The 15,460-nt window shown below is 55.9% G+C and overlaps 1 protein-coding gene across 1 annotated transcript; it reads left to right on the top strand.

The window, feature by feature from the left end:
* The first annotated feature begins 3,932 nt into the window (after window positions 1-3,932).
* Window positions 3,933-14,575, top strand: DRD4 (dopamine receptor D4). Its single transcript, XM_068148272.1, has 4 exons — window positions 3,933-4,733; window positions 12,245-12,357; window positions 13,063-13,610; window positions 14,314-14,575. The coding sequence occupies exons 1-4, from the start codon at window positions 4,464-4,466 to the stop codon at window positions 14,514-14,516; spliced, it is 1,134 nt and encodes a 377-aa protein (XP_068004373.1). The 5' UTR covers window positions 3,933-4,463; the 3' UTR covers window positions 14,517-14,575.
* Window positions 14,576-15,460: the final 885 nt, after the last annotated feature.

Here is a 15,460-nt window from a genome sequence, read left to right as displayed (position 1 = left end):
AATTCATTTGTCCTCTGACACAAGCACTTGTGCTTCATCAGGTCAGCCCTGTGTGAGATCATTTATGGGGCTCTGTTTGAAACCAGGTATCCACACACACAAAATTGGTTTTAGCTCCAGGATAAGGGATGCAGCAACACAGGACTGGGGCAGAGGGGCTGGAGAGCTGCTCAGCAGAGAAGGACCTGGGGGGTGCTGAATATGAGCCAGCAGTGTGCTCAGGTGGCCCTGAAGGCTGAGGGTATCCTGGCTGGGATCAGGAATAGTGTGGCTAGCAGGTCGAGGGATGTTGTTGTCACCCTGTACTCAGCACTGGGGAGGCCACACCTCAAATCCTGGGTTCAGTTTTGGGGCCACTCACTCCAAGAATGACATTGAGGGGACAGAGCAAGAAGAAGAGAAACTAAGCTGGTGAAGAGCCTTGAACACAAGTCCTGGGAGGAATGGCTGAGGAACCTGGGGCTGTCTTCAGAAGAGAAGGCTGAGGGGAGACCTCATTACCCTCTGCAACGACCTCAAGGGAGGCTGGAGCTGGGTGGGGGTTGATCTTTTCTTCAAGAAGGGACAGGACAAGAGGAAACAGCCTCAAGCTGTGCCAAGGGAGGCTCAGGCTGGATATTAGGAGAAAGTTCTTCCCAGAAATGGTTCTCAGGCACTGGAACAGACTGCCCAGGAGGGTGGCTGTTGTGGTTTAAGCTTTTCCCAGAGCCCAAAAGCCCAATGGAACAGATTTAGATTGCCTCCCCTCTCCCCAGCAGGGAAAGAAAAGTAGGCAGGAGGAGAAGAGAGAGATAAAACAACAATTGTATCGATTTGGGAGTAAAAAGGTAAGTTTAACAACAACAAAATGTGTTACAGCAAAAGGAAAGTTACAAAGACACAAGGAAGAGGGATAAACAAAAATACTTACAAGCCCAGGTGCAGCTGGCAAAGGATTCCCTTTGGATGCAGTCCCCAGTGCAATGGAATAGTCCAGAAGCACCTGCAGCAGACCTGAGCAGGTGGCCAACAGCTCACAGCAACAGCAGAAAGGTATAGGAGAGCCCAGGGCAGAAGAAAGAGAGGTAGAGAGGACATTGTCCCCCCCTTAAATAGGGTTGTGGGGAGGAGGTGGGAGTGGAATAAACTTTGACCTGGGGGCCCCTCCCCTGGGAGTGGGCCAGGTCCCTCTGCCCACCTGGGCTCAGGTTTCCTCCAGCCCTCCCCTCCTGGACTGGGCTTAACCCAGCCCAGGTGTGGAGTCTCCATCCCTGGAGGCATTGAAAAGCCAGGTGTGTGTGGTGCTGAGGGATGTGGTTTAGTGGTGGCAGTGTGGGCTCTAGGTGAGTGGTTGGACTTGATGTTCTCTAAGGTCTCTCCCAATCCCAACAGTTCCATGATAACAGAGACAGCAAATGCAGTCACAGGATCACAGAATTGTGCCAGTTGGAAAGGACCTCCAAGATCATTGACTCCACTTTTAGTTTAGTTCCACACAGGTTTAGTTCCACACAGCTCATCCCCACCACAAACACATGAGGGGTTTTCTTTACACCTCACAGGGATTCATCAGAAGAGAAATCAAAAGATCCTTTCAGCACTTCCAGAAACTCCTGCAGCTTCTTGGAGGTGTTCTCAGAAAGCCTGGAAAGCCAGGAGAGCCGTGGCATCCTCATCCTTCTCTCCCAGAGCTCCACCTGAAAGGCAGGATGCTGCCTCTGCCTCTTTTCTTGGAAGTGCATTACAGGCAGATGAGACACCCCGGGAGAATTGCTCAGATCAATATGTCAGATAAAAGGAACGAGATTGGCTTTAAAAGCTCTCGATTTTTCCTGCCTTTGTGCTGAAGCTGGAGCTAGCCTCAGCCATCTCTGCCCAGCTATCAGGGTGCCATTCAGCCCTGGAGTTCAGGCACATCTGTGCTGAAACCTTGGCAGCTGCTTTTCTTCTCCCTTTCCACTTAAACATTCAGTGCCTCAAACGTGAAGGACAGCGGTGAGGAAAGTTCCACCTCCTTGGGGGGACTCACAGATGTCTCACTCTCTGACTTCCCCTTCCTCCTTTCAGGGAGTCATAGAATCACAGAATCAATAAGGTTGGAAAACATCTCAGTGATCATCAAGTCCAACCTATCACCAAACACCTCCTGACAGCTGAACCCTGGCTCCAAGTGCCACAGCCAATCCCCTCTTGAACACCTCCAGGGATGGGGACTCCACCACCTCCCTGGGCAGCACATTCCCATGGCCAATCTCTCTTCCTGGGAAGAACTTTCTCCTCACCTCCAGCCTAAACTTCCCCTGGCACAGCTTGAGACTGTGTCCTCTTGTTCTGGTGCTGGTTGCCTGGGAGAAGAGACCAACCCCCTCCTGGCTACAACCTCCTTTCAGGTAGCTGTAGAGAGCAATAAAGTCTCCCCTGAGCCTCCTTGTTATAGAGGGTGATGAGGTCCTGACCCCTCAGCCTCCTCCTCCCCAGATTCAACAAGCCCAGGTCTCTCAGCCATTCCTTGCAGGATTCATGTTCAAGGCCCTTCACCAGCATTGTTGCTCTTCTCTGGCCATGCTCCAGCACCTCAATCTCCATAGGTTTTGGGGAGCAACCACCAGACCAGAAGAAGTGTGAGCAGGTGATAGAAAGCACTGAGAAGCTCACACTGTCAGGCTACATGGGCAGCAGCAGTGCAGCTGGGGTGGTTTTGTCCCAGTTCACTGCACTGGAACACCTATCTGCCTTGTCTGAACCTCCCAGCAGATGAAAGGATTGCCAAAGGAGCTCTTCTCTACCCCAGGGGTGTGCAGCCACGCTTGAGTCCAGCACAAACCCTTCCTGAAGGAGAAATGCAGGCAGAGCCAAAGGGGTGTGACACCCACCCCAGTGCTGGGGGTTACCCAAAGGGGGTGTGACACCCACCCCAGTGCTGGGGGTTACCCAGAGGGATGTGACACCCACCCCAGTGCTGGGGGTTACCCAGAGGGATGTGATACCCACCCCAGTGCTGGGGGTTACCCAAAAGGAATGTGACACCCACCCCAGTGCTGGGGGTTACCCAGAGGGATGTGATACCCACCCCAGTGCTGGTGGTTTGGAGAGTGAGCAGATGGAAGTCCCTCCTGTGCTGTGTAGGACTGAGCTTGGGCTTTTCACACCGAGTTAAGTACTTGTCTATGATGGAAGGGAAAGATGGCCAAAGCTGGGTCATCTGGAAGAGGGAGGTGACAAATCCATGAGTGTTGGGAGCACAGAATCATAGAATGGTCAGGGTTGGAAGGGACCTCAAGGCTCAGCCAGCTCCAACCCCCTGCTATGGCCAGGGACACCTCACACTACAGCAGGCTGCTCACAGCCACCTCCAGCCTGGCTGCAAACACCTCCAGGGCTGAGGCTTCCACCACCTCCCTGGGCAACCTGTGCCAGGCTCTCACCACCCTCATGGGGAACAACTTCTTCCTCACATCCAGTCTGAATCTACCTACTTCTAGTTTTGCTCCATCCACCCTGGTCCTATCATTACCTGACAAAACATGGGGATGGCAACACTATGCTGGGGAATGGGAGAGAGAGGTCACACAACCTGGTAGCCACCAAATGGACCTTATGCATGCTGGCTTCAGAGGGGAGTGGGGTCACACCTCTGGAGACAGAGCTGTGGCAGAGCAGAGTCCTTCTCTCTCCAATTCCCTGAAAGGAGGTTGGGGTGAGGTGGGGAATGCTCACCTCTCCCTAGCAGGAGCTTTAGGAGATATGAAACAATTTCTTGATTGAAAGAGTGGTCTGGAACAGGCTGCCCAGGGAAGTGGTGGAGCCACTGTCTCTGGGTGTGTTCAAGAAAGGCGTGGGCATGGGGACGTGGTTTAATGACCAAGGTGGGGTTGGGTTGATGGTTTGACCGGATGATCTTAGAGGGCTTTTCCAGCCCAAACAACTTCATTAGTCTATGATTCTTCCTCCTGCTCAAGAGGCAACCCAGACGAGCCTAATCCTCAGAGAAGGAGCCTCCTGGGCTGGAGGAGGAGGCTGGGCTGAAGGCAGTGAAGGGCAAGGTGCTAATCCCCTGCGGACAGCCCCCTCCTCGGCCGCGGCAGGAACTAGGTGACACCACCGGGGCTGGGTGACAGGCAGGGCTCGGTCCTACCAAGCGCATCCCCCACGGGGAGGCTCCGGGCCAGGGGAGGAAAGTCTCCGACTGCAGCGGCAGCAGCTCCGCGGGGCTCTGCCGGGACACCGGGACAGGAACCCCCGGAGCCTGCCCCCCCCGGAGCCTGCCCCCCCGGAGCCTGCCCCCCCCCGAGCCTGCCCCCCCGGAGCCTGCCCCCCCGGCTCCCCGTAAGCCGCTTGGTGAACCGGTGGGAGCCGGAGCCGGGGCGGGGAGGCGCGGGGGGCTGAGCTCTGCTTGGGGAAGGGGCTGAGCTCGGCTTTGGGGGGTGCCGATCCGCGCTGGGGAGGGGCTGCGCAGGAGCTCCCATGCACCGGGCTGCCGGGGCATGGGGAACGGCAGCACCGGGACCGCTCCGGGCAACGGTACCGGGCTGCCACCGCCGCCTCCGACGCCACCCCCGGGAGGTCACAACGTGGTCGCCCTGGTACTGGGCATCGTCCTCATCCTGCTCATCGTGGCGGGCAATGGGCTGGTCTGTCTCAGCGTCTGCACCGAGCGGGCTCTGAAGACCACCACCAACTACTTCATCGTCAGCCTCGCTGTTGCCGACCTGCTGCTCGCCCTCCTCGTCCTGCCCCTCTACGTCTACTCCGAGGTGAGGCTGCTGCCGGGAAGCACCTGCGGGGTGGGCAGCGGGGATCGGGGATTTTGGACCCGGGAGCACCGAAAGTTACCGGGCTGCGGGTGTGGGACCGGCAAGACACCAGCTGTCGGAGGTTGAAGCCTCTCTCCGGTTTTGTTCCCCACCTCCAGCCACCCCGGTTAACTCCTGCCGAGCCTCTGCCCCCGGCTGTAGCCCCCTGGGTAGCCCCTGTCCCCCCCCAGCTCCATCCTCCCAGGCAGCTGCTGCCCAGCCCCTGCCTCCCCGCTCCAGCCCCGCGGCGTCAGCAAACGGTCAGGAAGGGACAGAGAGCTCCTGTGCTGTGCTCTGCTGCCAGGTGAGGAGGTTTGGTCGGTAAGGGAGACCTGTAGCCAAAAAGAAAAGAGGTTTCCATGTCAAGTTCGGTAGGGGAAGCTGCCTCTGTGGGGAGCTAGATGGGGCTGGTCTGAGAGCTGTGTGCAGGGAGATGTTAGGCTACGGTTGGACTTGATGGTCTTTTCCACCCAGGTGATTCTATGGCTGGGTCACCTTGCACCAAGGTGGCCTCGGTGGGCCTGAGGCAGGGCTGCTGGTGGCAGGCTCCCTGGTTCTGACCCTCTGTGTGATGGTGGTCACAGAAAGCCACCTCGGGGAACTTTGGAGCAGGTTTTCTGGTCACCTCCAAAACCTGTTCACCTCCCAGGCTGTGGCAGCTGAAGGAAAGGAAAAGAGGAGCTCCAGGGGCTGAGGGGTTTTGCACCTCTGCTTCTGTAAGAGGGAGCTGAACGTTTCTTGCCAGGGGACTGATGCTGTCTGGGGGCTGGGGGGGATTCTGTTGGGCTGGGGTGAGGAGGCTCAGTAGAGCCTGCCCATTAGTAACAGCCACTGGATGAAAGCACCCACAGCCCATACCAGCAGGTTTGTTGCATCTGTCCTTGGGTAGCTGCCAGTGGGGAAGAAAGGAGTCCTCCTCTTCTTCCCAGAGGTGGGGACAGGCAGGATGCAGCCTTGTGCCCAGTGAAAAGCCCCAGCAAGACCTAATCTGGGGACTGGGAAGGTCTGGACTAACCTTGTGCTCTCTGGTAGCCACAGGGTTTGTGAGGTGGTGGCTGAAGTGCTCCCTCAGGGAGCAAACTGGGCTGTCCCCACGGTGCTCCCACCCAGGAAGACTAGCACAGGGACATACCAGTAGTGCCCAGGCCATTGCATCTCCTCTCCCACGCCAGGGCTGCTGCTCAGCACCTTGCTGGGATGGACAGACACTTAAGCAAGGAAGGCTGTGGATTAGAGCTTAGGATGCTTTTAGCCTCTCTACCTGGTCCTAGGATTTTGCAGGACACTGTGACCTCTCTGGAGACAAAGGTGTTCTACAGGGACAGGTTCAGCTGTGGACCCATGAGGAAAAAAACAGTGAAAAAGAGGAGCATTAGATTCCTCTCTCTCTTTCCACCACACTGACAGGAGCCCCCCCTCCCCACCACCCTGCACACCCCTCCCCTCCCCATGCTCTGTGATTTCTGGACAGCAGTAACAATTTGTTCCCAGAAAGGGTTCTCAGGCACTGGCACAGGCTGCCCAGGGAGGTGGTGGAGTCACCATCCCTGGAGGTGTTTAAAAGCCAGAGTGCAGATGTGGTGCCTGGGCTGGGGGGATATGGCTTAGTGGTGGACTTGGCAGAGCAGGGTTAATGGTTGAACTCAATGACCTTGAAGGTCTTTTCCAATCTAAATGACTCTATGGCTTTTGAGGGTTTGGTTTTGCCTCCCTAACTCACTTTTTGTGGTCACACAGCCTCTGTCTTTCTCCTTCTTCTCAGCTACTTCTTGCTAAGTGGAATTCCCTGTTTTCCCCCTTGCTCTTCCTGTTGTCTCTCCATGCCTCCAGCTCCTGATCTCATGGGCAGACACACATCAGCATGGCTTCTTTTAGCCTGGAAGCTTGAATTCTGCTGGCAGAAGTAAAATGCTGGTTAACCTACTTTGGGGTACCCCTGAAAATGCTTCTGACTGGGCATGGGCACTGTGGGGCTCTCCTTGAGGACCAGACCCCTCCTAAACTTGGGATGCTCAGGCAGCAACTTCTCAGCCCTTGTCAGCTGTAAAACCTGGGCTGTCCAGCCCATGACTCCTCTGTGGAGATGCTCTGTGTGTTCACTCCCATATTTCTTGGGGACCTGCTGGAGAGGGTACAGCTAAGGGCTACAAAGATGTTGAGGGGTCTGGAACATCTCTCTGATGAGGAAAGAGTGAGGGAATTTGGGCTGTTTAGCCTGGAGAAGAGCTCTAAGCAACCTGAGGAGTCCCTGCCCGTGGCAGGGGAGATGGAACTAGGTGATCCTTGAGGTCCCTTCCAACCCCAACAGTTCTATGATTCAGAACCATTCTATGGTTCTGTGTGAGAGGTGGATCATCCTTTGCTGCTGCTCACAGAAGCTGGAGCACAGTGGGAGAGGCCTTGATCTCCAAGTGCTGTTTCTGTTTGTTCAGGAAGCTCACTTCTGATGGGTCAGCAGCAGCTCTGGACACCCTCTCCTTTTGTACCCCTGAAAGAGCCAGCAGAACATTTGGTCACAGCTCAGCTCTTCCATCCATGGTGTGGATTCTGAGGACTTGGCTGCAGGAAGCCAAATTGTGTGTTAGTTGGAGTGCCCCTTGCTTGTACCTGCAGGGTTGGAGGGTGGCTGAAAGCAGGTGCTAGACAAGAGGGAAATTGGTGTGTGTGGTCACCAGCCTCTCTTCTCCAAACCATTTCACACTCACTGCAGGCTGGGATGGAGCTGGAGCTTAGCAGAAGGGCAGGAAAAGGGGAGGGACCACCTGATGCAAAGCTTCTCTGGTCCTGTCCTCACACAGCTCATGTGAGAAGCACTACTGTGGTGAGGTCCCTCCCAAGGTCCCTTCCAACCCAAACCATTCAATGATATGATTCTATGAGATGGCTTTCTGATGGTGAATGGGAGATGGTGTCCATCAGCCCCAGCCAGTTGGGGTCCTGTTACATTAGGCTCCCCCAGCCAGTATAAAAATGGACAGTCCTTGGCTGAGAGATGGAGATGGGCCAGTAGGAAACCAGTATCTCCCACTGAACCAGAGCCATGCAGGAAGGCCTGAAACCTCTGCTGGAAGGGAGCAAACCTCTGTTGGAATGGGGCAAACCCCTGCTGGAAGGGAGCAAACCCCTGCTGGAAGGGAGCAAACCTCTGCTGGAAGGGGGCAAACCCCTGCTGGAAGGGGGCAAACCCCTGCTGGAAGGGAGCAAACCTCTGCTGGAAGGGAGCAAACCACCTACCTGAGTGTCTCCACAAACCACTCCCCTGGCTCAGCTGCCCTCTTAATCCACTCCTGAGCAGTGGCAGGGCCTGATCCAGCAAGCTGCTGGCAGGAGCTGGGTGAGGCTTGGTTACATAAACATCTTTGCCACTAAGATCTCTGACACTGATGACGACCAAGGGGAAAGGGCTTTAGAAGAGCCACGTGGGGACCCAGCTCCTTCCACAGGACAGGGAAGATGAGCAAGCACTTGGTCCTCAGAGCAATGAAGCAGCCAGCACCAGTTCCCCAAGATGGTTTTGAGCTGTTCTGCATAAAACTTGCCAGGTGTCAGTGTCCCACCAGTGGCAGAGACAGAGGGTGGTTGGACTCAGAATCATAGAATTGGCAGGGTTGGAAGGGACCTCAAGGCTCAGCCAGTTCCAACCCCCTTTCATGGGCAGGGACACCTCACACCACAGCAGGTTGCTCACAGCCACCTCCAGCCTGGCCTTCAAAACCTCCAGGGATGAGGCTTCCACCACCTCCCTGGGCAACCTGTGCCAGTGTCTCCCCACCCTCATGGGGAAGAACTTCTTCCTCACAGCCAATCTCAATCTTCCCACTTCTAGTTGTGCTCCATCCCCCCCCAGTCCTATCACTCTCTGACACCTTCAAAAGTCCCTCCCCTGTAGCCTCATGCAGACACTGAAAGGCTACACTAAGGTCTCCTCAAAGCCTTCTCCTCTCTCCTCCAGACTTGATGCTCTGAAAGGGCTTTCCCAAGCAAACCAACTCTGAGTCTAGGAAAGAGCTCTTCTGCAGCACATCCTGTGCCTGTGGGGCAGCTCCTCTGATGAGAGACCACACCTCTGCTCTCCAGAGGTTCTGTGGCTCTCTGAACTTTTTCACAGAAGTATTTGAGCCATCTCTCCTGGAACAGATGGAGGAAATAGTTGTTCTTCCAGGCTGCCTGGTGGCTGAGCTCCAGGGTCTCTGCACAAACCTGGGGAGGTGACAGAGGCAGCAGTTTAATTGTCAGTGACTGGTAAAGGAGGGCAGGAGGCTTTGGCTTTTGCCCCCTCCTCATGTTCAGACTTGCTCATCATTTCTGAAGAACCTTCACTTCAAACCTGATGAAGAGCAGCTAAAGGAGCTGGGGCTGGTGAGTTTGGAGAAGAGGAGGCTGAGGGGAGACCTCACTGCTCTCTACAACTCCCTGGAAGGACCTTGTGGAGAGGCTGGGGCAGGTCTCTTCTCACAGGTAATTAGTGACACAACAAGAGGGAATGGCCTCAGGCTGCCACTGGGGAGGTTTAGACAGGACATTAGGAAACATTTCTTCCCTTGGAATGTGCTGCCCAAGGAGGTGGTTGAGCCACCAGTCCTGGATGTGTTTCAGGGTAGTCTGGATGTGGTGCTTGGGGTTGTGGTTTAAGAGGTGAAGCTTGTAGAGTTCTGGGCTGGACTTGGTGATCCTGAGGGTCTTTTCCAACCTGAATGTTCCTGTGATTCAATGATTTAAGCCAAGAAAGGATATCAGAGCAGGCAGGAGGCCACCTCTGTCCGGTGTCCCATGCCTCTCTCTTTCTTCTGCGCTTGCAGGCTGCGTGGTGGCTTCTGGAAAAGGCAGCAGTCATCACAGCTCATCAAAAAAGGCCCAGAGTCAGCTTCCTGTGGGCGTTTGGCCAGCCCTCTGGCTCTGATGCTGGTCTTTGCCTGCTTGCAAGGATTATTTCTCTTCTGATTGGTGTCACAACCTTCTCAGCAGGCCCTTAGGATTAGCACTTTCAGTCTCTCCCTGCTGTGTGCTTGAGCCAGGTCCTTGCTGAGGTGGTGGAGTCTCCATCCCTGGAGGTGTTCAAGACACAAGTGGACATGGCACTTGGGGACATGGCTTAGTGGCCATGGTGGTCCTCAGTTGCTGGTTGGACTAAATGACCTTAGAGCTCTTTTCCAACCCAAGCAATTCCCTGATTCTATGTCTGCTCAAGAAGCACTGAGCCACTGCCAGAGTGTGACCCTCCCTAGCCACCTTCCCATCTTCCATGAAGCAATGCCTGGAGGTTTCCTGTGTGGTGGTTCCTGTGCCCATCCTCACCCCTTTAAGGCTCAGCCCATGTTCTAACCACGGCTGTGCAGAGCCTGCCACCACCCTTAGAAAGGTGATAGGAGGTGAGCTGGCTGGTGGGGTGAGGCTTGCAGCTCCTTTTTATGTCACTCATGGAGACAGCTGGCCTGTAGAGCACCCTGAGCATCTCCTCAGCATCAGCACCACTGATCCCAGGTCGCTGGAGGAAAACAGGAGGCCTGGTGCTGAGAAAGGGAATGCAAAGAGCTGAGGAAAGTGGAGTTGCTCTGGAGCACTCCTTAAAGGCAGCTTGAGCTGGTTGTGATCCCTAAAGCTTTACGCTCTGTACCTTGATGTGCTAATCTTCTGCAGCCTCCTGTAATTAGTGGCCACTCAACCACATGACCCAGCAAAGCCTGCTGCACCTCTAATCTAGCAGTGCACCTCCCTCCACCTTCATCTTCACAATGCCTGTCTGAGACACCTGGAGGGAGGTGTCCTGGGGTCATGACAGCCCCAGGAACACTCCAAGCTGGGGGCAGAGCTCCTGGAAAGTTGCCTGGCAGAAAAGGACCTGGGGGATGCTGGCTGACAGTAGCTGAATGGGAGCCAGCAGTTTGTCCAGGTGGCCAAGGAGGCCCCCAGCATCCTGGGCTGGATCAGGAATGGTGTGGCCAGCAGGACTGGGCACTGGTGTGGCCACACCTCAAATCCTGGGTTCAGTTTTGGACCTCTCACTCCAAGCAGGACATTGAGGGGCTGGAGCAGGTCTAGAGAAGGGCAACCAAGCTGGGGGAGGGTCTGGAGAACAGGGCTGGGGAGGAGCAGCTGAGGGAGCTGGGGGTGTTGAGCCTGGAGCAAAGGAGGCTGAGGGGAGAGCTTCTGGCTCCCTGCAGCTCCCTGGAAAGAGGCTGTAGCCAGGTGGGGGTTGGTCTCTTCTCCCTAGTATCAGGTGATAGAATGAGAGGCAATGGCCTGAAAATGTGCCAGGGGAGGTTTAGGTTGGACATGAGGAAGAATCTCTTTGCTGCAAGAGTGGTCAGGGATTGGAAGAGGCTGCCCAGGGAGGTGGTGGAGTCCCCATGCTTGGAGGTGCTCAAGAAAGTTGTGGCCATGGGACTTGGGGACATGGTTTGATGGCAGTGGTGGTGTTGGGCTAGCAGTTGGGCTCACTGATCTTAGAGGCCTTTTCCAACCCCAACAATTCTGTGATTCATAGAATATTAATATTTCTGGGTTAATAGCAGATGATTTTCTCTCTATCTCATGCATAGAGTGTCTATAATGTCACACATCTGTATTCTCTACAATATATACAGAAGGGTTCCATTACTCCTGACTTCTCCTGGTGCTCCTCAAGCTTTCCATTCCACACCCATGGGCCAGCAGCAGGTTCACAGCCCAGCTGGGCCACCCCTCCTGGTCCACAGCCAAGGCTGCTAAACCCCAAAGCCATTGGCATTTTCTGGCTGTTTGGGTTCTCCTGGGGATTATTTGGGCTGCAGGAGTGTGGAGCTTTTGTTAGCTGATCCCTTCTGAGTAGCAAAGTCAACACTGCCAGGTTATGCAGCCCAGTGACAAAGGTCTGGTGATGTCCTCTTGCTGGTGGCACTGCTGCTTTGCCCTGAGCACCTGCAGGGGTAGGGAGAGAAGAAGAGATTGCCCCTGAGCCACTTGAACATGGTCCCAAGGGGCTGGGCTGGTGATGTGTGTGAGGGAATGAACCAGGTGTGTAACCCCAGCACCTCCTCATATGAGCTGTGACCAGGCATGAAAGTGGCAGAGGAGCTCTGTGCTGCTGCTGGAGCTCTGTGCTGCTGCTGGAGCTCTGTGCTTTTGTTTCTTCTTGAAGAGCTGCACAGCCAGTGCTTGGTCCTGCATCACTGGGGAGGTTTTGGGGCAGTGGGTGTGGGGGTTTGAGCCTGCTGGCTGTCACTATGCTAACACAGGGCAGTGTCCTGTGTCCATTCTCCTGTCCATCACGACTTGCTTGGCAGTGCCAGTGGTCTGTGGGCTCCATTCTGCAGCCAGGCCAGGGCCATGGATCCCTAAGCAGGCTGTGAGCTCTGAGGTGGGACAATCCCTGCTTTGCTGGAGGAGGGAGGTGCTGCTTCTGGGCTGCAGGCCCTTGTCTGGAGAAAAACACAAGTGGCCAGGGCACCCAGGCACTGAGGCCTTCATCTGCTGACCCTGGGGCACCTTTTCAGTTCCAGGGAGGTGTGTGGTCCCTCAGCACAGTGCTGTGTGATGCCCTGATGACCATGGATGTGATGCTGTGCACAGCCTCCATCTTCAACCTGTGTGCTATCAGCGTGGATCGGTGAGTGCCCTCCTGCCCCCTGCTGCTTCCACTCACACCCTTGCAAGGTCCTGTGCAGGGAGCCAGATCCTGCTGCCCCCCGAGGAGGGTGTCCTGGCCCACCCTGGCTGAAAGAGTTGGGGGTTGTTCAGCTTGGAGAAGAGAAGGCTCTAGGGAGCCCTTGGAACTGCATTTCCTTATCTGAAGGGGACCTACAGAAAGGCTTGGCAGGGACTCTTCAGAGGGACCTGTGGTGATAGGGTGAGAGGCAGTGCTTTGAAACTAGAGCAGGGGAGATTTAGGTTGGACAACAGGAGGAAGCTCTTAACAGTGAGGTTGATGAGACACTGGAACAGCTTGCCCAGAGATGTGGTGGAGACCCCATCCCCAGAGACATTCAAGGTCAAACTTGCCGGAGCCCTGAGCATCCTGCTCCAGTTGAAGATGTCCCTGCTGAGAGCAGGGGGGTTGGACAAGATGACCTCTGATCACAGAATGCAAGGGCTTGGAAGGCAGCTTAGTGCCCCCTCACTGTCCTTGTAGTGGCCGAGCTGAACCCACGGCTCTGCGCCGAGGCCAGCGCTGTCCCTTTGGGCGCTCCTCTGGCGGGGGGAGGCTCTGTCAGTCGGCTCAGCAAAGTCAGTGGGAAGCAGCTTTGGGGCCCCCCTGCCTCTGTGGGGGCAGCAGCCCGCTGGGACTGACTGCCCCTGGGGGCCGTGTTGGCAGCTTCATCGCCGTCTCAGTGCCCCTCAACTACAACCGGCGCCAGATCGACCTGCGGCAGAGGATCCTGATAGGCACCACCTGGGTCTCCGCCTTCGCCGTGGCCTCCCCGGTGATCTTCGGCCTCAACAACGTCCCGCACCGGGACCCCACCCTCTGCCAGCTGGAGGATGACAACTACATCGTCTACTCCTCCATCTGCTCCTTCTTCATCCCCTGCCCCGTCATGCTGGTGCTCTACTGCGCCATGTTCCAGGGACTCAAGCGCTGGGAAGAGGCTCGGAAGGCCAAGCTGAGGGGCAGCATCTATGGGGTCAACAGGAAGCTCTACCGCCCTCCCAGCTCCATCGAGAGGGAGCAGAGCGGGCTGGAGCCAGGGCAGTGCAGTCCCTACGCCAGCTCTGCCCACCCCAGGGACTATGTGATGCACAATGGGATCCAGACTGTCTCCTACCCCCACCTCCAGTACCCCCACCCAGGACACAGTCGGAAGAGGGCCAAGATCAATGGCAGGGAGCAGAAGGCCATGAGAGTGCTGCCAGTGGTGGTCGGTGAGTGGTGGCTGGGGAGGGCTGGGGAAGGGTGAGACACATCCTGGGATGACCTACAGGAGGGCAGGACCTGCCTGACCCTGGTGAAGCAGACACACACTTTGTGCACTCCATTGTGCCATGCTGAGAACCAAGCCTTCTCCTGGCTGGAGGGGGTGAGGGTGAGAGAAAGGCCACCTCCCCCTTGTGCCACCTCCCCCTTCTGCCACCTCCCCCTTCTGCCACCTCCCCCTTGTGCCACCTCCCTGGTCCTCCTCTCTCTCTCCTTTCTGTGAGAACTGTGCCTGAGGAGCAGCCTGGCTGTGGTTTAAGACCTGCTGCACCCATTTCTTATTGAGAGGATGTAGATGCTGAGCATCTCAGTGTCCCCCTGAGCCACCCAAACAGCCCCTACGTGGGAAGGGCCCTTGAGGGTTTGGACAAGATGACCTTCGAGGGTCCCTTCCAACCTGATGCGTTGTGTGACTCTGGGTGCAGGGTTTCTAATCCAGCTTTTTGAGCCCAAAACAACCCATAACTCAGACCTCCTCTCAACCTTGAGGATGAGGAAGCCATCCCACATCTTCTGCCAGGGCCTCAGCACCCCTGCTGCTGCCTGAGCTCTCTCTCCCTTCTCCTCTGGCCCAGGCTCTGCTTATTGGGGGTTGTTGGGGTTGGTTGGTTTTTAACACGTCGCCTCCTCTTCTGACCATCCTCCTGGCAGGTGCTTTCCTCTTCTGCTGGACACCTTTTTTCGTGGTGCACATCACCAGGGCCCTCTGCAAGTCCTGCAGCATTCCCACTCAAGTCACCAGCACAGTCACTTGGCTGGGGTACGTCAACAGCGCTCTCAACCCCATCATCTACACTGTCTTCAACGCCGAGTTCAGGAACTTCTTCCGCAAAGTCTTGCACCTCTTCTGCTGAGCCCACCCCCCACCCAGGCTGGGCTTTGGCTAGTCCATTAAAGGTCTACTTCTGCCTGAGCTCTGCTGTCTTTGTTGGGGAGGAGGGAAGGAGGTGGCAGCTGAAGGATGCTTGTGCCCAGCTCTTTGTGAGCAGTTCTGGGTGAGTACCAAGGGACACGTTCTATAGGTCCATGAAAGGGTCAGGATTGGAAGGGACCTTAAAGATCATCCAGCTCCAACCCCCTGCCATGGGCAGGGACACCTCCCTCTAGCCCAGGGTGCTCAACACCCCATCCAATCTGGCCTTGAACATCCTCTCTGGGCAATCTGTTCCAGTGTCTCCCCACCCTCACTGGCAAGAATTTCTTCCTCATCTCCAGTCTGAATCTGCTCTCCTCAAGCTTCAACCCATCTTGTCATCTTGGGCACAGCTTTCCACTCCTCACTGGAAAGGGCTTGAGCTGCCACTGAGTGCTTGACCTAAGGGCAAGAGAGGCCACAGGGCAATGGGGATGGTCTTTAGGGCAGCTCCTGCTTTGGGTGTGCTTGGTCTGGGTTGGGCTGTGCCTGAGCAAAGTAAAACAGCCACCCACAGGCACAGCGATGCTGCTGTGACTTCCCCACAGCTCCTTTCCTGCAGGAAGCCACTGCAGCCTCTGCAGCCTCTTGGTGACCCTGAGCATGCTGGACACCATGGGTGGCCAGAAGGAGCAGCTGATGCTGTCCCAGGAAGCTGAATCATAGCTTCATAGAATGGCTTGTGTTGGAAGGGACCTTAAAGATCATCTGGTTCTAACCCTCTGCCATGGGCAGGGACCCCTTCCACCAGCCCAGCCTGCTCAAGGCCTCATCCAACCTGGCACTGAGGGGGGGACAAAATGATCATTGCCCAATCCAGCCATCTTTGGAGTGACAATTTCTGCAGGGAGCTGTTTCTTGCCAGGGGGCAATTTGTTTGCTTGG

This window comes from Melanerpes formicivorus, unplaced genomic scaffold (genome assembly GCF_026170545.1).
Source record: "Melanerpes formicivorus ecotype bairdi unplaced genomic scaffold, bMelFor1.0.p_v2 SCAF_16, whole genome shotgun sequence".
In the NCBI taxonomy this organism is placed as follows: domain Eukaryota; kingdom Metazoa; phylum Chordata; class Aves; order Piciformes; family Picidae; genus Melanerpes; species Melanerpes formicivorus.
This window is presented reverse-complemented; position numbering and strand designations above follow the sequence as displayed.

Coding starts and splice junctions, on each gene's coding strand:
- DRD4 (XM_068148272.1), top strand. CDS start 4,464: ATGGGGAACGGCAGCACCGGGACCGCTCCGGGCAACGGTACCGGGCTG. Junction 12,358..13,062: donor TGTGCTATCAGCGTGGATCG/GTGAGTGCCCTC, acceptor CCGTGTTGGCAG/CTTCATCGCCGTCTCAGTGC. Junction 13,611..14,313: donor AGTGCTGCCAGTGGTGGTCG/GTGAGTGGTGGC, acceptor TCCTCCTGGCAG/GTGCTTTCCTCTTCTGCTGG.